The following is a 19,851-nucleotide window of genomic DNA, read 5'->3' on the forward strand; positions in this document are numbered from 1 at the left end:
GTTCATGCCATTCACTCACAAATAAACAACAAATGGATTATCGCGATGAATCACAAACAAGTTGGTGATGTCTTTTTCATACAGTAGTAGGTAAGTAAATGAATGGAGAGACACCGATCAGACTGATAATTGCTCCTACAAATAAATTTACTCTCAAAACACGTTCATGTTGTCGACTTGTACGAACACTCTTCAGTCTTTCATTGATTGTTGTGGTGTACAGTTGGCAAAAAAAGAGTTTTTACCAGTTCAGAGTGTCGAAAATTGACAAAAAATGAAGCTTGTGCTACTTTTTGGTGTACTCTGGATGGGAGTTTTGTGCCATTCAGGTGAGTTTTTCTAAAATTTTAATAAAATTTCTTAAAAAATTTAAATTTTTTGTCAAAAAATTGTTTAAAACATACAATTTTGGTCAATTTTGAGCTTTTTTTCCCCTACTTATTATCACTGAAACGACAAATACTCGACATACAGTCAAAGGTCACCCTTTCATAAAATGTCGTTCGTCGTTTTATTTGTTTATACTCGACAAACACACGCCATTTACATCATTTACGTATCTTTTCGTTTCAGTGTTTGGTCAAAATTGGCAAGATTTGTCGCACAGCGGCGTCGATATTCAGTCCTTCAATTTCAATCAGCAGCCAGATGATTATTACAAGCGAACAACGAGCACAACGCCCGTTCCATCGACCACAACGAAGAAGAGCGGCGGCTTTTTCAGCGGTTTTAAGAAGATTTTCGGGGGTGGCAAGTCAACCGAAGCTCCTGTTTCATCGACAACTGCAGCTCCGACGAGATCAACAACTCGCCCAACTCAAAAAACGACAGTAAAATCGCGAATTGATGTTCCCGCAGCGACTTCAACGACTGCCAAACCGACAATTTCGACGTCGACACAAAGTTCAAGTACGCGACAAGGCATCGCAGTTACGCCCTCGAGCACGGTTGTGTCGCAACTTCCAAGTTCAACGGTATCTACAACGACAACGACGACAACAGTGAGATCCGTGCCAAAATCTGTTAGTGTAACGACACCTCGTACAACGACAGCAAAAGATGAATGGCCTGCTTTACCGCCCGCCGGAGGAAATTCCAATAATAAAAAGACCAAAGGAAGCACAACTCCGTCTGCGGTTCAATTTTTGCCGGGATCAACGACGCCAAGAAGCGTTTCTCGCAGTACGACGAAGAAACCATCATCAGGTCCTGTCACAGATGCTGAACTAGCGACATTATCTGAAGCACTTTTCACTAAAGACACTAATAACGCATATCGTTATGTCACGCCAAACTATCAGGGACGCACTCAATCGTCAGTTGGCGATGACGCAGCACCGGAAAAGCTTCTCACGATCGACGAACGACACATTTTTGCACTTCCAACAGTCGAAAAGTTCCGTGCGCTCTTCAATAACTACGAACAAGATGCTGCCGTGAACGAGTACATAACGCCAAACGAGCGCAAGGAGGAAAATGACTTCATTGATGCTGTGATGGCAACTTCCGTGATGCGACATGCCTTGAATTTCCTGCAACAAAAGGGCATTTTCGGTCCCGATCCTGCCAAACAACGCGAAGAATTGAAAGCGATATGGTTCAACATGTATTCACGGGGCGGCGGAAAAATCGGAAGTTCTGGATTTGAGCATGTCTTTGTTAGTGAAGTGAAAAATGGCAGTTTAAGCGGGTTACATAATTGGTTGTACTATTACGATGAAGAGAAAGCAGGTCGTATCGACTATAAAGGGTACATGAAGAAATTAACGCTCGGAAATGTAAGTAAAAAAATTTTTTTTTGACAAAAATCCTTAAAATTTTTTTTTCTAATTTTTTTTTTGTAGAAAGCTGACATCGCCAAGGTTCGAATGTGCGTTTACGTGAAGGATCAAATTTGTAAACCGACAAATTCATTATTTATTGGCACGTCACCTGAGTTGGAAATGGCTTTGTACACCGTTTGTTTCGAGCTGCGACCCGATCAAGAGTGCCCAATGACGTTTAATGGCAAAACGTTCAACATAAAAACTCATACATTCAGATATCGCGGCAAAAATCTCATTGGAAGTGCATTTGTTGAGATCTAAAAGACAGTTTTAGTCATGAAATATTCAATACTCTTAACAAAAAATACTCGAAATAATAGAAATAACGTTGCATTTTGAATAATTTACTCTGAAAATGTCTTAAAATAATTTTAAACCTTCAAAAAGACGTTTTAATCAATGAAAAAACCTGAATAAACATTGACAAACATTGAACCGCGTTTAGTTTCAAAATGTCTGTCGCTCAGACAAGAAGTTGGCGTGTGTATCGATCATCACTCGTGATATCAATTTCGTTTTTTTGTTGTTGGATGTACTTTTTAGACGTAGATTTTTCAGAAAATTACACGAAAAAGTCCATTTTGAGCATCAATGACCCGATAATTGAGCTTGAAGAACTACAAGATGTCGATACAGCAACTGACGGAGTCATTCCCGCCCGCAATTCAAGTGCTTATCAAATATTTTTCCTCGAAACAAGTTATCCGGAAGGAGGTTTCCTGAATATTACACCGCGAGAAGCCTGCGCTGTGGAATCTGCTGCTAAAATGCATCCGCATCATAATATTTATCTACTTTTTGTGGGAAATATTACCATAAATTCTGCTTTAAATTGCACTAAAATTGTGAAAAACGTTCTAAGAGATAATCCAAATGTGTTTTTAAGGAAACTCGATTACGTTGAATTCAGCAAAGGAACACCCATGGAGGATTTTTTCAAGAAAAATAAAAATTTTAAAGAGTCAAAGTTCTTTAAAACGCATCTGGCGGATATGCTGCGACTTATTACGCTGTATAAATACGGCGGTTTGTATTTCGACTTGGATGTCGTCGTTTTAAAAAACTTCGAAGAGTTGGGCGAGAATTTTGTAGCACGAGCTGAGGGCCCTTTTATGATGAGTGGCACGTTGCAATTCTCAAGTAAAGGTATTGGACATATTTTTGCTGAGAATTGCTTAAAGGACCTGGCGAAACATTATCGTCCTGGAATATGGGGAGCCCAGGGTCCTGAATTGATCACGCGGCAAATGAAGCGAATTTGTGGTGTAAATTCCGTAAATGACATGACCGTGGAACGTTGCAAAGGCATTAAAATATTCGAAAGATCAAAATTTTTGCCTGTTCCGTATACAAATCATAAAAAATATTTCGCACCAAAGTTGACAGCTCGAATGGTAAAACATGTGGAAAAGAGTTCCTTCACTGCGCACATTTTCAGTAAGATGAATCGGCATTTTAAGTTGTTCAAAGGCGATAAAGCTGCGTATTTGTCATTAGCGGAGAAGTATTGCCCGGTGGTTTATAACACGCTCGATGTTGGAGATCCTTTTTAGCTAAAAATAAGAAAAAAAATGAATAAATTTGATAATTTGGAATGAAACGTTTATTGTTTCGATATTTTTAGACACTGAGTAAGTAACAACGACTAGATTTGTGGAGAATATTTAGTTGCTCTCATTTTGACCACTGCCGCTATCGCCATTGTCATGCTCGTTATCGTCGTTTTCGGAATATTTCAAGGACATTTTTGCCAAACGTGCTGCAGCCTTGAATCTTGCAGCTGCTTTGAGCTTTGCCAACTTTTTCTTCCACTGAAAATGTAAAATTAGGTATTAATTTTTTTTTTTTAAATTAGGATTTTTTAATTTTTTTCAAAATTTTTGTCTTTTGCTTCATATTAAAAATTCAATGATGCAAAAAAAATCAAAAAATTTATTAAATTACCGTTGATGTTTTATTTTTAAATTTTTTAAAATTTTTATTATTTTTTATTAATTTTTTTTTTAATTTAATTTTTTAAAATTTATTTTTAATTAATTTTGGAATTAATTGTAAATTTTAATTTGAAAATTCTAAAAACTTTGGAATTTTTTTTCGTCTTCCATTTCATGAAAAAAAAATTATGACAAAAATTTTGAAATAAAATTTGAAAAAGCTCTATGATAAAAAAAAAACTTACATCTGGATCGCGCGACGGCAATTTCTGCAAATAATCAAAGTTATTTTCATTTTGCGGATCTGCAATCGCCAACACCGAAATACATCCATCGACGGTACCCAAAACGATGCTTTTGCCATCAGCTGTACTGCGAATTGCCGTTAACTCAGCCTGCATTCTGTAATTACTGATCATCTCGCAATCCGAAACCCGGAAGACACGCAACGTTTTTTTGCCACTATGATAGTACAGGACATACTCATCGCCTTCGGTGAACATACAAATGACTGTAAAAACACCTTCAGCTACTTTTGGTATGAATGTTTTTACGGTAGAACCTTTACGGAGCTCAAGTAACTCCAATCCGCCTCTGAAAAATGAATAAAAAGTTATTTTTTAAATAGAAATTTAAAAATTTTCATACCTCGAAGGAGCGTAAAGTCCATATTTGCCATCTTTAGTGCAATGTCCTTGCCATTTTGATATAGAACGAACGAGTTTTTTCGTTTTGATGTCCAAAATTGCTCCTTTTTCATGCGCAATGACTGCCACGTAGTTCGATTTGTGCGGCATCGGGATCAGAGATAAGATTTCCTTGATGCCGCATCCTTTCAAAGTTACTTTGTGCAAGTGTTGACCATTTGCAGCGTTATAAACACTCATGCAATCCTTATTTGTCTTGTCCAGAGTGACAACAATGATGTAGGCGTCGTCAGATGACACCACAGCACAACGGAATGGAATGCCCGGCATGACTCTTACGGGATACTCGAAGCTATATTGAATTGTTCCGCTTGGAATGTGACGCACAATGGCGGTTGCCTTCAAATTACACTCATCCGCGGAGTTGCTTGCTAATGCGGCATTGATATTCGGACAAGAAACGGTCAAAAATTTCTCTCCGTTGTCGAGAAGTGAGATTTGTTGCACTCCTGGTTGATCGTCACGCGAGAGAACTTGCTCGGTGACGCGATTCCAAACGAGCATCTTTCCAGTTTCCGAAGAAATTATGTAACGAGAGTCGGGAGTGATCTCTGCATGTGTTACAATTGCACCTAAAGGACTATCAGCAAGCTTTGACAACAATCGACCTGTACGAATCTCCCATACGCCGACACATCCACGAGTTACAGTAACTGCAAGTTCGCCATCTTTGCTTAAACTACAAAAGAAAAAAATAAATTTTAAATATTTTTTAAAATTTTCGCGAAAAATTCACCTGAGATTATCAATTTGCAATTCGTGACGATCAATAACGTGAACTTGCTCAAAAATATTGTTGATATTCCAAACTTTGACAGAACGATCGATCGAAGATGTGATAACGCTATTCCAATTTCCCACAGTTAACGCTTCCAATTGTATGATGCGACCAAAATGCGCGTCAAGAACTTTCATCAGTTGCTGCGTTTGAATGCTCCAAACGTACAAATTCTTGCGAACGCCCGCTACGACATAGTCATGCATTGAAGAGATCATCATCGAGTTGCTTGTCATCATTTTTGTCGAAATGTTTCTGACGCCGTGCGGCAAAGCGAGATACATTGCACCTTCGCCGAGTTTATTTTCCAAATCCAAGTCCCACAAAACGAAGCCATTTCCCGTAGTTGCCATCAAAAAACGATCAGTTTGGTCGAGTTTTAGTTGCAACAACATTTCTTTAATGTCGTTTTCGTATCGAGGAAGATCTTGAGCACGAACCCATTCGGCGATGTTTTCCTCTTTTTCTGTGTAAACGAATTCACTGACCTGTAAAAAGATGAAAAAAATTATTTTCAAACGGGATTTAGGGCAGTTTGAAAGAAACTCTTGAAATTATGTTAAAAATTTTTGAAAATTTGAGTAACAAAATTTAAGAAAAATCAAAATAAAAAAATTAAATTAATTAAAAAATTTAAAAAGTAAAATACATATTTTATATGGTGTTTTGAAAATTTATAATTTTTGAAGGTTTTTCGTAAGTCATTTTTTGACCAGTTTTAAGCCTAAAATTGAATAAATATTCATTCTAAAGTTCATTTCTGTGCATATTGTGTCGATATTTGATGTAACAAAAAAATCAGCGATTTGAAGTACAAACGCTGATAAATTTAACAAGTCACTTTTTGACCATTTTTAAGCCTAAAATTGAATAAATATTCATTCTAAAGATGATTTCTGTGCATATTGGGTCGATATTTGATGTAACAAAAAAATCAGCGTTTTGAAGTACAAACGCTGATAAATTTAACAAGTCACTTTTTGACCAGTTTTAAGCCTAAAATTGAATAAATATTCATTCTAAAGTTCATTTCTGTGCATATTGGGTCGATATTTGATGTAACAAAAAAATCAGCGTTTTGAAGTACAAACGCTGATAAATTTAACAAGTCACTTTTTGACCAGTTTTAAGCCTAAAATTGAATAAATATTCATTCTAAAGTTCATTTCTGTGCATATTGGGTCGATATTTGATGTAACAAAAAAATCAGCGTTTTGAAGTACAAACGCTGATAAATTTAACAAGTCACTTTTTGACCATTTTTAAGCCTAAAATTGAATAAATATTCATTCTAAAGTTCATTTCTGTGCATATTGGGTCGATATTTGATGTAACAAAAAAATCAGCGTTTTGAAGTACAAACGCTGATAAATTTAACAAGTCACTTTTTGACCAATTTCAAGCCTAAAATTGAATAAATATTCATTCTAAAGATGATTTCTGATCATATTGGGTCGATATTTGACGACACAAAAAAATCAGCGTTTGGAAGTTCAAACGCTGATAATTTTAACAAGTCACTTTTTGACCATTTTTAAGCCTAAAATTGAATAAATATTCATTCTAAAGTTCATTTCTGTGCATATTGGGTCGATATTTGATGTAACAAAAAAATCAGCGTTTTGAAGTACAAACGCTGATAAATTTAACAAGTCACTTTTTGACCAGTTTTAAGCCTAAAATTGAATAAATATTCATTCTAAAGATGATTTCTGTGCATATTGGGTCGATATTTGATGTAACAAAAAAATCAGCGTTTTGAAGTACAAACGCTGATAATTTTAACAAGTCACTTTTTGACCAGTTTTAAGCCTAAAATTGAATAAATATTCATTCTAAAGTTCATTTCTGTGCATATTGGGTCGATATTTGATGTAACAAAAAAATCAGCGTTTTGAAGTACAAACGCTGATAAATTTAACAAGTCACTTTTTGACCAGTTTTAAGCCTAAAATTGAATAAATATTCATTCTAAAGTTCATTTCTGTGCATATTGGGTCGATATTTGATGTAACAAAAAAATCAGCGTTTTGAAGTACAAACGCTGATAAATTTAACAAGTCACTTTTTGACCAGTTTTAAGCCTAAAATTGAATAAATATTCATTCTAAAGATGATTTCTGTGCATATTGGGTCGATATTTGATGTAACAAAAAAATCAGCGTTTTGAAGTACAAACGCTGATAAATTTAACAAGTCACTTTTTGACCATTTTTAAGCCTAAAATTGAATAAATATTCATTCTAAAGTTCATTTCTGTGCATATTGGGTCGATATTTGATGTAACAAAAAAATCAGCGTTTTGAAGTTCAAACGCTGATAAATTTAACAAGTCACTTTTTGACCAGTTTTAAGCCTAAAATTGAATAAATATTCATTCTAAAGTTCATTTCTGTGCATATTGGGTCGATATTTGATGTAACAAAAAAATCAGCGTTTTGAAGTACAAACGCTGATAAATTTAACAAGTCACTTTTTGACCAGTTTTAAGCCTAAAATTGAATAAATATTCATTCTAAAGTTCATTTCTGTGCATATTGGGTCGATATTTGATTTAACAAAAAAATCAGCGTTTTGAAGTACAAACGCTGATAAATTTAACAAGTCACTTTTTGACCAGTTTTAAGCCTAAAATTGAATAAATATTCATTCTAAAGATGATTTCTGTGCATATTGGGTCGATATTTGATGTAACAAAAAAATCAGCGTTTTGAAGTACAAACGCTGATAAATTTAACAAGTCACTTTTTGACCAGTTTTAAGCCTAAAATTGAATAAATATTCATTCTAAAGTTCATTTCTGTGCATATTGGGTCGATATTTGATTTAACAAAAAAATCAGCGTTTTGAAGTACAAACGCTGATAAATTTAACAAGTCACTTTTTGACCAGTTTTAAGCCTAAAATTGAATAAATATTCATTCTAAAGTTCATTTCTGTGCATATTGGGTCGATATTTGATGTAACAAAAAAATCAGCGTTTTGAAGTACAAACGCTGATAAATTTAACAAGTCACTTTTTGACCAGTTTTAAGCCTAAAATTGAATAAATATTCATTCTAAAGATGATTTCTGTGCATATTGGGTCGATATTTGATGAAACAAAAAAATCAGCGTTTGGAAGTTCAAACGCTGATAAATTTAACAAGTCACTTTTTGACCAGTTTTAAGCCTAAAATTGAATAAATATTCATTCTAAAGTTCATTTCTGTGCATATTGGGTCGATATTTGATGTAACAAAAAAATCAGCGTTTTGAAGTACAAACGCTGATAAATTTAACAAGTCACTTTTTGACCAGTTTTAAGCCTAAAATTGAATAAATATTCATTCTAAAGTTCATTTCTGTGCATAAAAAAATGGGTCGATATTTGAAATGTAACAAAAAAAAAGCGTTTTCATTCTAAGTACAAACGCTGATAAATTTAACAAGTCACTTTTTGACCAGTTTTAAGCCTAAAATTGAATAAATATTCATTCTAAAGATGATTTCTGTGCATATTGGGTCGATATTTGATGTAACAAAAAAATCAGCGTTTTGAAGTACAAACGCTGATAAATTTAACAAGTCACTTTTTGACCAGTTTTAAGCCTAAAATTGAATAAATATTCATTCTAAAGTTCATTTCTGTGCATATTGGGTCGATATTTGATGTAACAAAAAAATCAGCGTTTTGAAGTACAAACGCTGATAAATTTAACAAGTCACTTTTTGACCAGTTTTAAGCCTAAAATTGAATAAATATTCATTCTAAAGTTCATTTCTGTGCATATTGGGTCGATATTTGATGTAACAAAAAAATCAGCGTTTTGAAGTACAAACGCTGATAAATTTAACAAGTCACTTTTTGACCAGTTTTAAGCCTAAAATTGAATAAATATTCATTCTAAAGATGATTTCTGTGCATATTGGGTCGATATTTGATGTAACAAAAAAATCAGCGTTTTGAAGTACAAACGCTGATAAATTTAACAAGTCACTTTTTGACCAGTTTTAAGCCTAAAATTGAATAAATATTCATTCTAAAGTTCATTTCTGTGCATATTGGGTCGATATTTGATGTAACAAAAAAATCAGCGTTTTGAAGTACAAACGCTGATAAATTTAACAAGTCACTTTTTGACCAGTTTTAAGCCTAAAATTGAATAAATATTCATTCTAAAGTTCATTTCTGTGCATATTGGGTCGATATTTGATGAAATTCAAAGTTTTAAAAAATTTTTAAAAATTAAATTAAAAAATAAATCGAATTAATTAATTAAATTAATTATTTTAATAAAAAAAATTAAAAATTTAAAAAAATAATAAATTTAAAAAAATTGTCATTTTAGGTTGAAAATTAATTAAAAATTACTTGATAATTCTCCTCGTCAGGACAACAGTAAAATTTAGTGCGAGTTTTGTTGAAAACCATCGCACTATGAAATCGTACAGGATCAATTTCCCACTCATCTTTCTTTGTGTCAAGTCGTAAGCGAGTCTCACTGATTTGACCTGACCAATAAATGACGTAATACTCACTGATAGTAGGAAATTCCATCTCTGTGAACGAAAAAAAAGTTAATTTTTTTTTGATTTCATGCTTTTTAACTAAAATTTTTTTAAAATTTTCCCTTTTACTCACTCAAAATATGCCAATCTGGTGTAACATCAGGCGCCTCTACTTGCTCAATTTGCGTGCCTCTCATATCAAATCGTGCCCATTTGAGTTTCGTCTGAATAAACAAGTCCTGATTCAGCAAAAAGACTCCCGTGACTTCATCATCTTTCTCAAACGGATTATTAATGACAATAAATTCGCTCGATAACATATTCAAAAGCACCGTTTGACTGTTATTCGTGTATGCCGCTGCCCATTTGTTATCCGGACTCAAAATCAACTCTTGCATAATGCCTTCGATGCCTGGATTGACATCTCTCGTCAAATCCGACGTCGATAAATCGAACGTAATGAATCTCGTGGAAATTGACACCATGTATCGCATGTCGCTCGTCAAGCAAAAACCAAAAACGGCGAATTGATGTCCTTCGAGGGAATACTTCAACGGACCTCCGGGAGTATGCAAGCAATGGTTAATTGGAATCAATGCGGAATGTTTTGGTCCAGATCTGTCACAAGCTGCAAGTAACATTTTAATATTTGGATTGCCCCCAATTTCGGGTAACAATCTTCCGATCAGTTGGGGTGCCAACATATCCGGATATGCACCGAGAATTGCGCCTCCAAGTCTGAGAGCGTCAGCTACGAGCAAAAGTTCACGTCGAGAATCCTGGTCTTCAACATTAATCGAGGCATCTTCAAAATCCGCTAAAACAGCTTGTAACGGGCAACTTGACAACTTTGCGTGTAACCAATCGTAGTTGAAAAGGACATGTTCGTACAAATCCTTGAAGCGACGCGATCGTACAAAATGAAACGGAAGCTCACCGAATTTCCGTAAATTATAACGTGAGACTTTTCCTTCTTTGTTGTAAAAGACCAACGGTTGGATGGGTACTTTACGATCCGCAATGCCCTCTTTGTCGGTCAAATTGAAGCGATGACGTTGAATTTCGGTAAATTTAAATGGTTTGGGATTACCGCCGCCCCACGTACCCAAATAGTAATCCGCAATCATCGAATGGAAATAAATTGCCATGTTCATGTTCTTGAAGTAACGTTCACGAGCTGTATCCCGAAATTGTCGATGGTACCAATTCATGACACTCACACCATCAGCTTCACGTTCACTCAAATAATTCGGCAAATCGTTCCGGATACGAGTCCACAGTAGCGGCGGAATTCGACGAACGGGCGGCAAATGATACTGATACACGTCATCCAAGACACGATCATCCAACGAGATCAAATCTTCCAATTCCGACTCCGAAAGACCCGATTTTGCCGCTGTAATGTACGCCAAAGCATGAAAAACCAACAATCTTCCGTGCTGTTTCTCAATTCGCTCGAACAACATCATGATCGAATCCATTACCGTCGATGCCAAGTGCGAATCTTGCGGTTTCGTGAAGCTGCGCCAACGACAAATCTCAGCAAAGACCAGTTTTACAAAGATTGGGAGCGAACACTTGCTTATGGCGTTCGAGACGAGACGCCATTGGTAGTTTGTCAAGTCACGACATGCTGTTGCCATCCATTTTTTGATGACGTTCATCGCTAAATCCTCGCCGAGCGCTGTTACTTCGATGAAATTCTCCTCGCGATCGATCATGCGACGTAAAAGGTGATATTCTTGACTTACGACGGGGTTTTGCTCTTCGCGCGCACACGAAAGGACAATTTTACAGTATGGCGGCAGGCGAGTTGGAAGCCATGAGAGCTTGTTTGTGTCTTGTGCGCCACATAATTGATCAACGGAATCCAAAAAGAGCAAAAGCGGCTGTTGTTTCGTTGCCATTGTCAACATTTGCTTGAAATGAGCCGTCAAGGGGACCAAATCATCGGGAATTGTATCGAAGGGGATCATAAAATTGTAGGAAATTTGTTGACAGATGCTGATGAGTGCCGGCGTGAGAGCACTTGAGTCTAAAATACTCGAAAAAAGCATAAAATTCTGTAAATTTCAGACAAAAAATGAAAAACTCACCTGGAGTAGTGCCCAAAAATCGAATAATATTGATAGGTTTGACATCAGCATACCACACATTTGCCGCCAATGAACAAGATTTCGCAAGCAACGAAGTTTTTCCGCATCCGCCTTCGCCGTAGAGGACCAAAGGTTTGTCTGATTCGCCCAAAATGTAGCGCTCAATGTGATCCAAGTTCTCTTCACGTCCATAAAAGACCTTCACACTGTTCATACAGGCATGCAAATGTTGCAAAATTTCCGTAATGATGACACCCTGAGCGGATGAATCTTCCTTACGCATCGCGCGATCCACGAGTTTCACGATATTTTTGTAAAAATGCGTGATGAAATGAGCCAAATACTCTTCGTGCGTCTCTGGATCGAGACCCTCGCGACCAATCCATTCAATTGTGTATCTTGTTACATAATAAAAAGGGGGAAAATTGAGGCTAAAAACTACTGGAAGCGTGCATGCGTTGCGTGCGTGTCGGAAAGTAAGTTGTCTTCTCGATTTTTATGGATTCTACGTTTCCATAAAGGGAGATAATCAGCTATTGAACACTTTTTGTTTGAGTTTTTTAAATTTTTTTGTCGAAATTTATCACTTACAGGTCTACTAAAGGTCATTTTTCGAAAAAAATTGTGTCTAATTGAAACAAAATATAAGTTTTTAGATCCCAATCCTTGTTTTTTTGACAATTTTACATTTTAAAGCCTATTTTACATTTAAAATGAACAAAATTTAAATTTTAGAGCTAATTTTTCGATAAAAAATGAAGAAAAAAAAATTAACACAATTTGAGATTCAAAATGGAGAAAAATATACATTTTCATACTAATTTTATGATTAAAATTGAAAAAAAAATAATTTTAAACCCAATTTTTCGATTAAAATTTAGGCCGCTCCAATTTTTTTCCGATGTTTTTGTCCCAAAACTTTTTTTTCAAAATGGATGAAAAAAAAAAAGTTTTGAAAAAATAAAAAAGCCAAAATTTTAAAAATTTTGGTCATCATGAAAATTTTAGATTTTTGGTATCTACATTTAGATTTGATTTTAAAATTGAAAAGAAAAATTTTAACAAAAAATTTTCATAAAAATTCAAACATTTTCGAAAAAAATTGTTTTTAACATGAATTTTTTCTTTAGAAGAAAATTCTTTTCAAAATAAATTTCGATTTTCAACACAAAAAATTTTAAATTTAACAATTTTTTAAAAAATTTTTTGAAAATTTTTTCTTGAAATTAAAAAAATTTTAAAATCAAATTCAATTTTAATTTTTAATTTTTTTTAATTTTGCCCCATTTTGATTTTCGGCTTTTGAAATTAAAAAAAACAAAGAAATAAATTGCATTAAAAAAATTAAAAAAAATTTTTTGAATGAAAATTGAAGATTTTTTTTAATTTTTAACCAATTTCACGATTAAAAATAAAAATTTTAAATTTTTAAAAAAAATTTTCCAATTATTTTTCATTAAATCTACTTCAAATAGTCAAAAAATATAAATTTATAAGTTTTTTTTACCATCACCTCAACCATTTTTTACCGTCATCCAAAAGCGATCGTCTTCAAGTTTCCCGTAGCGGGTCAGTAACACAGTGAGATTAGTTCGAATTCAGTTTTTATGTTCACAGGAAAGGAGTCAAGGACGTTTTTGCTGATTTTCTCTTTTAATGCGGTGACGAAAAGAAGACAAGTCACTTGCCAGGTGCAAGAAAAAAAGGAATTTTCAATAAAAAATACCAACTTTTGCAGATTAGTTGCCTCAATTTTAGCGGGAACTCGAACATCTCGTAGGTCACTAAGCAGCTTGGAAGCTTCAGTGTCTACACTGCGATTAATTATATCGACATACAGCGAAGCTTTTTTCAAATTTTGCAAATTTATGTTATTTATGTAGCGGATATAGCCGAGCGTATGATTTTTCGTATTCTTAACGTTCAGGATACCATTAATGACTTCACGTTCAGTAACTATGGTGTCACAAAAACAGACAAAAATAGTTGGTTGTTATCACCATACACTTCTAAAAAGCGCATTTCTACGAGAAAAAAGGCAAAAAAAATCATACCTGACATGTAGTAATTATGCATTTCATCTTTGGTCATTTTCCCAGCTGCAAAAAGTGAAGCTGTCGCTTTGCGGAAAAGTTTTTGCATCTTACCCAACGTGTCCCACCAAACAGCTTGATCCTCCGCCTGCAACTTCGGGACACGTTTATTGATGAAATTGACGAGAATCGATGACACCGGTTGCAAAATCGACACAGGAGGCACCGCGTTGGAGTCTTTTTTGTACCACGTATCCATCAGAATGGGATCGATGCCCATCGCCGAAAGTTCATCAGTGATCAATTTGAGCTCAGATGACAGAACGTACGTCGGAATTGGACGATAGCCGTATTTTTGACCCAAAAATACCACAAAATTCGGTCCCATCGAGAGACGTTGACAATTTTTGATTTCGCGCATGCATAATTCGGTTGTCATGTGATCGTCTGTGGCTTCATCACGGACTCCCCATCGCATATCGACAACCTAGAAGATATTTTTTTTACAAAAGAATTTAATTATCCAATATCGCGAATCGCTTCTTACGAAAAAAAAGTGTTATATTAGCAAAATAATATCAAATATTTACGTTTTCGAATGTTTTGTTTATACAAATGTAGAAAATATTTTTATTTTTTTGCATGCCATGTCTCAGTTAGCTCGTCATTCAAGTCGGCAGTAGTTGTAAGGAAGCCCGGTGACTACAACGACGTCGTCTGACGTCGACTATTTGAACGTAAAATTATCATATCTCTGTTATCGGGTTTGTGTGTAATAACGGCAATTCTGATAAGGAACGGCTGAGACGAGTGATAATGTTTTTTTAAAACGTGTTTGAGCAGTCACAGCAGCAAGTTTAGTTATTTGTCGTCGTCGTCGCGTCATTATTGTGCCAAAATTGTTTACTTTTTTAATCGAATAATCGAATATTTTATAAGAAAAATACCAAAGACCATGGATTACAGTGTGCTCCAACATGTAAATGTGACGCGGAGACTTACGCGCATCAATTTTTTGCCATATTTTATGAGTTTAATTCTTGTTGTTGCCACTTTTTATGCAGGACGTTACTCAAAAAGTGATAGTTGTGTGAGATATTACGACGAAAGTTCTTTTAATCGACATTTTTTGCAAGAAAATGCAACGACAACAGAAGAAGTTGCCACAAATTCTTCGGAAATTGCACCGTCGGACGATATCACGGCACTTAGGTAAGTGACTCATACTGTGATAGTGCAAATGTTTGTTTACTTTTGATTTAAAGTTCGTAAAAAATATTTTTTTGCGGCATTTTTGCATTTAAAAAAATATTTAAACTGAAAAAAATTTACGATTTTCCTTGAATTTTCGGTAAATTTTTATTTTTTTCTGAAAATTTCATACAAAACGCGTTCATTTGCTCATCATAAATTCCAAAAAAGACAGATTTTAATTTTTTTTTGCATTTTCAGACAAAAACTCAATTGTTACGACAAAGATAACGTTTATCAAATAGAGAGACGAGGACCATATTGGGCACTAAAGAACTACATTCCATCGAGACTGAAAGCGAAATGTCACGAATCGATCACTTACACGACGCATGGGGACTTTTCCTTTCTCGACAACATCATTCCGCTCCTAAAAAGGTGAGAAAAATCCAAATTTTTGACATTTTCTAACTTTTTTCTCGTAGATGGAAGGCTCCGATCAGCATTTCGATATATTGTCCCGGCGACGATTACGAAATTGCCCTTCGTTCGGCGATTTATTTGCGAAAATGCTCCACGGAACGTGACTTGGTCAAGGATTTCGTGACTTTTCACATGTTTTTTGAACGAGCCCATACGCCAAAAGAAGTCGTTCAAGATGTTGCCGCCTTCGAGAGCAAGTACGAATGCGGAGTTATGGCGCCTTTCATGGATATCCCGCCTGAGAGCAAGTACAAAAGCAAGCAAAATCTCACATATCCCATAAATGTTGGACGAAACATTGCACGGGAAGCAGCTTTGACTCATTTTGTGTTGGCGAGCGATATTGAATTGTATCCGAATCCCGGTGTAGTCACGGAATTTCTGAGAATGTATGCCAAGTTTGAGTCACGGACGCATTTGAAAGAGTAAGTTTTTGCATTTTTTTGTAAAAATCATCTTAAAATAAGATAAAAATTTTTTTAGAGTCTTCGTTTTGCCAATTTTTGAGGTTAAAGCAACAGCCAATCCGCCTGAAGATAAGGCTTCGTTGAAGGAAATGCTGAAAAATAAAACTGCGATACCTTTTCACGCGAATATCTGTGCTTCGTGTCACTCAGTGCCTCGACAAAAGGAATGGATTGCCGCAGATCCAAAGCCAAATGGTGAGTTTCGTGTCTTTAAAAGATTTTTTGATTAATTTTATCTCAAATTTCGTTTTAGAAATGAAAATTCATGCAACAGCGAAGCGAAGAGACTCATTCGGGCATTGGGAACCGATTTATATTGGAACGCACAGTGAACCGTTGTACGAAGAAATGCTTTCGTGGGAAGGAAAAAGTGACAAAATGACACAAGGGTACACTCTGTGTATCTTGGATTACAATTTTCATGTCTTAAGTGAAGGATTTTTGGTGCATCGACCTGGCATCAAGACTATGGCTGAAGCACGACGACCAGCGCAAGAGAATATCAACAATCATTTGCTCAGAAGCCAGATTGTGCCACAAATTGAACGTCTTTTTGGCACACGAAAAGGCTGTACCGCCTAAAAACTCCTCAAAAAATCGTGAATAAAGTAATTTATTTATTTTAAAAAGTCTTGCTACTCGATCCAAACATGTCAGGGCACTGTTTTTTCGCAATTAATGCGTAAGCGACATCAGATGTTTTCTCAACGGGAATATATTTGTTCATATGATTGAACAGGTGTATCACATATGCCTTCTCAACAACCTTCATGACGTCTTTTGCGTTCTCCGTTTGGAAATAAAACTTGTGATAAGTCCATAAAACAGGCGCAAAAGTCTCTACTGATAAAACTTTGAAGCCCGAACATGCCTCCGGAGTCATTAGTTTCGTAAAAGTCGTTTCACACAATCGAGAAATGACTCTCGTGAGCACGCCAGGTCCATTGTGTGCCCAAATTGAGCCGTCAAACGTGCTCCGAAGCTCTTTTAGGCATTCCAAAGCCACAATTCGCCCTAATTCGTCATTCCCAAAGTTGATGACGGAACTCCCGAGCGACGTTGGAGCTTCGGCAGCGACAAAATTCATACCGAGCTCTTCGAAATTCCTGAGACAAACGATATCCGTATCGAGATACATGCCTCCGTACTTGTACAAAGTAAGAAATCTCAAGATATCCGAGAGATGCGTGTTGAAAAATTTCGATTTTCGATACTCTTGTGCGTCGAAAAATTGCTCAAGTGGCGTGTTTTTGGCGAATTTTGTGATATTCGCTCGTCTTAAGTAAATATTTTCATGTTTTACTAAATTTCTCAAGAGTTCAGCTTCAGGTTTGCGCATTTCAATGCCGACGGGCGCTATGAAAATCACGTAAATTTTGTGATTCGGATGCCATCGTGCCACGGATTCAATCGCACAAATCTGTCTCGCTGTCAAATGTATCACGCCATCCGCTTGCGCACACGAGGTTTCCAAGAAAAATATTTGTTTGGAGCTCTCATTGATGGAAGGACGGTGTTGTGATGTTTCATCTATCTCTTCCAACAACCGAATATCCGAATTTGAGGGACTTATGAAGCAATTTTGGTTCCAATAGTAATGCACGTTGTCCGATAAATGCGTCGAATTGTACAGAAGAAGTACGAAAAGCATCCAAACCGCACACAAGATGATAAAGAATTTACCTAATGGAGACATTGTCTACGCGTAACTGCATGAAAAACAATTTTAATCGATGGAGTCGTCATTTTTTATCGCATTTTTTTGCTTATCTTTACAAGTTGTTCAAATAACTCCGTTGTCTGTGTCGGATGACGCGTATGGGTCTTATCTATGATTATTAAAGTTTAGAAAGGTTGCGATTTCCCCTCGTCGTCGTTTCAGACAAGAATCAACAGGTTTTGTTTATCAGAGAGGGGAGTTTTTGGTTGCCTAGAAGCTCCGTTTGAATTTTTTTATTGACCTGGAAGAGATTTTTTAAAGTCTCATGCAACACCCCGTCATGGAAATAAAAATTAAAGTCAAAAGTTCAAGGTCAAAAAATTTTTGGCGCGTGACTTTCTTGAATTTTCACTTAAAAATAGTTCGATCGACTTAAAATTTTTATCGATTTTTTTTTCAAAAAATAAATTTTTGTTGAAATTCGTATTATTGATGGATTTTCAAAGTTTAAATGAACTGATTTTGACTAAATTTTTCAATAACGAAGAAATGTTTCTTAAAAAAATTCAAAAAAATATTAATTTAAAATTTTATGAATTAAAAAATTTTTAAAAAATTAAAAATTTTAATAATTCTGACTTGCAAAATAAAAAAAAATTAATTTTTTATCCCAAAAATATTAAATTAAAATTTAAATAATTAAAAAAATTAAAAAATTTTAATATTTTTGACTTGCAAAAATAAAAAAAAATTATCTTAAAAAATATTAATTTAAAATTTGGTGAAATAAAAAATTAAAAAAAAATAATAATTCTTTCAAAAATAATAATTTCAAAAATAAAAAAAAATAATAAATGGGTCAAAAAACGATAAAAATCAAAAAATTTCCTCTTCACAAAAACAAAACTCGACATTTCCTTTTAAAACTCTGTCAGAAACGCTCAACTTTACAACTCAGCCAAACTTTTCGGGAACATTAATCGAAAATGCCGTTACAAAACACGCAAACTTTCATGCTCGAATAAATGACGCCTGCATTTACTGCATTTAAAACACATTAACAACCCGCTCGCACCCCATTTCCCATTAACATCACACACTTTGTTGACACTTTGATCCAGTTTTTACACAAAAATCAACGATAAAACGGCAAATTCCCAACTCGTGCCGCACACAATCCAATTGTTTGTCATTGCACTTCTGCCCAAAGTTTATTGCCACTTGGATCAATGCAAGAAATAAACAATCAACAAAACTGCAATCTGTACCTGGCACTTATCGCCGCACGGAAAATCGCTAATCGAATTTTATATTTTCGGGGGAAACGCTTTTATATGGCAGCGGGGTGATGTTTACAGCCATATGACACGACAGCGTTCCCGTTGCGTGTCGAAAAGTATCGGAATTCGATTGAAATCAAACGAAAAGACTCACCTGGAACTCCAATCCGTGTTTCTCGCGACAATAATCCTTAATTCGCGGATAACATTTGGCCATCAAGGTGTTGCGTTCCATCGTTGTATCTAGAATTAATTTTTTCCGTTTCAACAAGTTATGTAATTTTTGCATTTTCCGTTGAAAAAGTTACCCGTAAAGGTCGAACTTGTGAAAATTCGCACGATTTTTGAGCTAACTGGCGGTAATGTAGGATCCAGAGCTCCTTGGAAGATCATATCGACCATACGATCATCCATGGTGAGAGATTTTTCCCGTTTTGGTTAATTGCGACTCAAATTATTTGCGATTTGTGAACTTTTTTTCAGACCGAACAAGTTGAAGGTTGGAAAAGAACTGACGAGTAATTGGAAAAATGTCGGATCAAGGGGTAAGAAAGGATGTTTGATCGATGTGTTAAAATTTTAAGGGGCTTCCATGTCTCCAAGACGACCAAAATTGCGAGCAACAGGTACTTGTTGCATGAAATCACACAAAATTTACGGTCAAACTCCATCATAGGACATCCTAAGTCAAATAAAAATTTTTCTTTTTATTAAAAATTTTTAATTTAGCAAATAAAAAACAAAATATCCAAATATAAATTCAAAAAAATGCTTGTTTTATCATAAAAATATTAAATTCGAGCAATGAGGCCTTATTTTGCAAAATAAAAAAAAAACACTTGAGAAAATAGTAACAAAAATGAAACATATGTCAAAATAAAACATATAAAAATACAAATAAAAAA

The 19,851-nt window shown here is 35.1% G+C and overlaps 5 protein-coding genes across 5 annotated transcripts; 3 read left to right on the forward strand and 2 right to left on the reverse strand.

Moving 5' to 3' along the window:
• Positions 1–202: 202 nt before the first annotated feature.
• Positions 203–2,261, forward strand: LOC134827207 (endoribonuclease CG2145). Its single transcript, XM_063839785.1, has 3 exons — positions 203–329; positions 574–1,778; positions 1,845–2,261. The coding sequence occupies exons 1-3, from the start codon at positions 275–277 to the stop codon at positions 2,085–2,087; spliced, it is 1,503 nt and encodes a 500-aa protein (XP_063695855.1). The 5' UTR covers positions 203–274; the 3' UTR covers positions 2,088–2,261.
• A 95-nt stretch (positions 2,262–2,356) lies between these two features.
• LOC134837691 (lactosylceramide 4-alpha-galactosyltransferase-like) lies at positions 2,357–3,379 on the forward strand. The gene has a single exon (XM_063853078.1). The coding sequence runs from the start codon at positions 2,357–2,359 to the stop codon at positions 3,377–3,379; it is 1,023 nt and encodes a 340-aa protein (XP_063709148.1).
• Positions 3,380–3,479: 100 nt separating this feature from the next.
• Positions 3,480–14,585, reverse strand: LOC134827203 (NACHT and WD repeat domain-containing protein 2). The gene is made up of 10 exons (XM_063839778.1): positions 14,456–14,585; positions 13,887–14,352; positions 13,563–13,788; positions 11,833–12,230; positions 9,870–11,771; positions 9,600–9,787; positions 5,204–5,733; positions 4,409–5,146; positions 4,006–4,354; positions 3,480–3,637 (listed from the first exon to the last, which is right to left on the reverse strand). Exons 1-10 carry the CDS (start codon positions 14,507–14,509, stop codon positions 3,491–3,493), a joined length of 4,998 nt encoding a protein of 1,665 aa, XP_063695848.1. The 5' UTR covers positions 14,510–14,585; the 3' UTR covers positions 3,480–3,490.
• Positions 14,586–14,671: 86 nt separating this feature from the next.
• Positions 14,672–16,588, forward strand: LOC134827208 (beta-1,4-glucuronyltransferase 1-like). Its single transcript, XM_063839786.1, has 5 exons — positions 14,672–15,077; positions 15,318–15,494; positions 15,542–15,964; positions 16,023–16,201; positions 16,260–16,588. Exons 1-5 carry the CDS (start codon positions 14,821–14,823, stop codon positions 16,586–16,588), a joined length of 1,365 nt encoding a protein of 454 aa, XP_063695856.1. The 5' UTR covers positions 14,672–14,820.
• Positions 16,589–16,628: 40 nt separating this feature from the next.
• LOC134837692 (lactosylceramide 4-alpha-galactosyltransferase-like) lies at positions 16,629–17,702 on the reverse strand. Its single transcript, XM_063853079.1, has one exon. The coding sequence runs from the start codon at positions 17,700–17,702 to the stop codon at positions 16,629–16,631; it is 1,074 nt and encodes a 357-aa protein (XP_063709149.1).
• Positions 17,703–19,851: the final 2,149 nt, after the last annotated feature.

This window comes from Culicoides brevitarsis, chromosome 1 (assembly GCF_036172545.1).
Source record: "Culicoides brevitarsis isolate CSIRO-B50_1 chromosome 1, AGI_CSIRO_Cbre_v1, whole genome shotgun sequence".
NCBI classification, from domain to species: domain Eukaryota; kingdom Metazoa; phylum Arthropoda; class Insecta; order Diptera; family Ceratopogonidae; genus Culicoides; species Culicoides brevitarsis.

Excerpts from the sequence above, each read along its gene's own strand:
- LOC134837691 (XM_063853078.1), top strand. The coding sequence starts at position 2,357 with ATGTACTTTTTAGACGTAGATTTTTCAGAAAATTACACGAAAAAGTCC.
- LOC134837692 (XM_063853079.1), bottom strand. The coding sequence starts at position 17,702 with ATGTCTCCATTAGGTAAATTCTTTATCATCTTGTGTGCGGTTTGGATG.
- LOC134827203 (XM_063839778.1), bottom strand. The coding sequence starts at position 14,509 with ATGCAAAAAAATAAAAATATTTTCTACATTTGTATAAACAAAACATTC. Across the intron at positions 11,772-11,832 it reads ATTTTTGGGCACTACTCCAG|ACTCAAGTGCTCTCACGCCG; the intron begins GTGAGTTTTTCA and ends CGAGTATTTTAG. Across the intron at positions 4,355-4,408 it reads GGACTTTACGCTCCTTCGAG|AGGCGGATTGGAGTTACTTG; the intron begins GTATGAAAATTT and ends TTCATTTTTCAG.
- LOC134827207 (XM_063839785.1), top strand. The coding sequence starts at position 275 with ATGAAGCTTGTGCTACTTTTTGGTGTACTCTGGATGGGAGTTTTGTGC. Across the intron at positions 330-573 it reads GGGAGTTTTGTGCCATTCAG|TGTTTGGTCAAAATTGGCAA; the intron begins GTGAGTTTTTCT and ends TTTTCGTTTCAG. Across the intron at positions 1,779-1,844 it reads AGAAATTAACGCTCGGAAAT|AAAGCTGACATCGCCAAGGT; the intron begins GTAAGTAAAAAA and ends TTTTTTTTGTAG.
- LOC134827208 (XM_063839786.1), top strand. The coding sequence starts at position 14,821 with ATGGATTACAGTGTGCTCCAACATGTAAATGTGACGCGGAGACTTACG. Across the intron at positions 15,078-15,317 it reads GACGATATCACGGCACTTAG|ACAAAAACTCAATTGTTACG; the intron begins GTAAGTGACTCA and ends TTGCATTTTCAG. Across the intron at positions 16,202-16,259 it reads CGCAGATCCAAAGCCAAATG|AAATGAAAATTCATGCAACA; the intron begins GTGAGTTTCGTG and ends ATTTCGTTTTAG.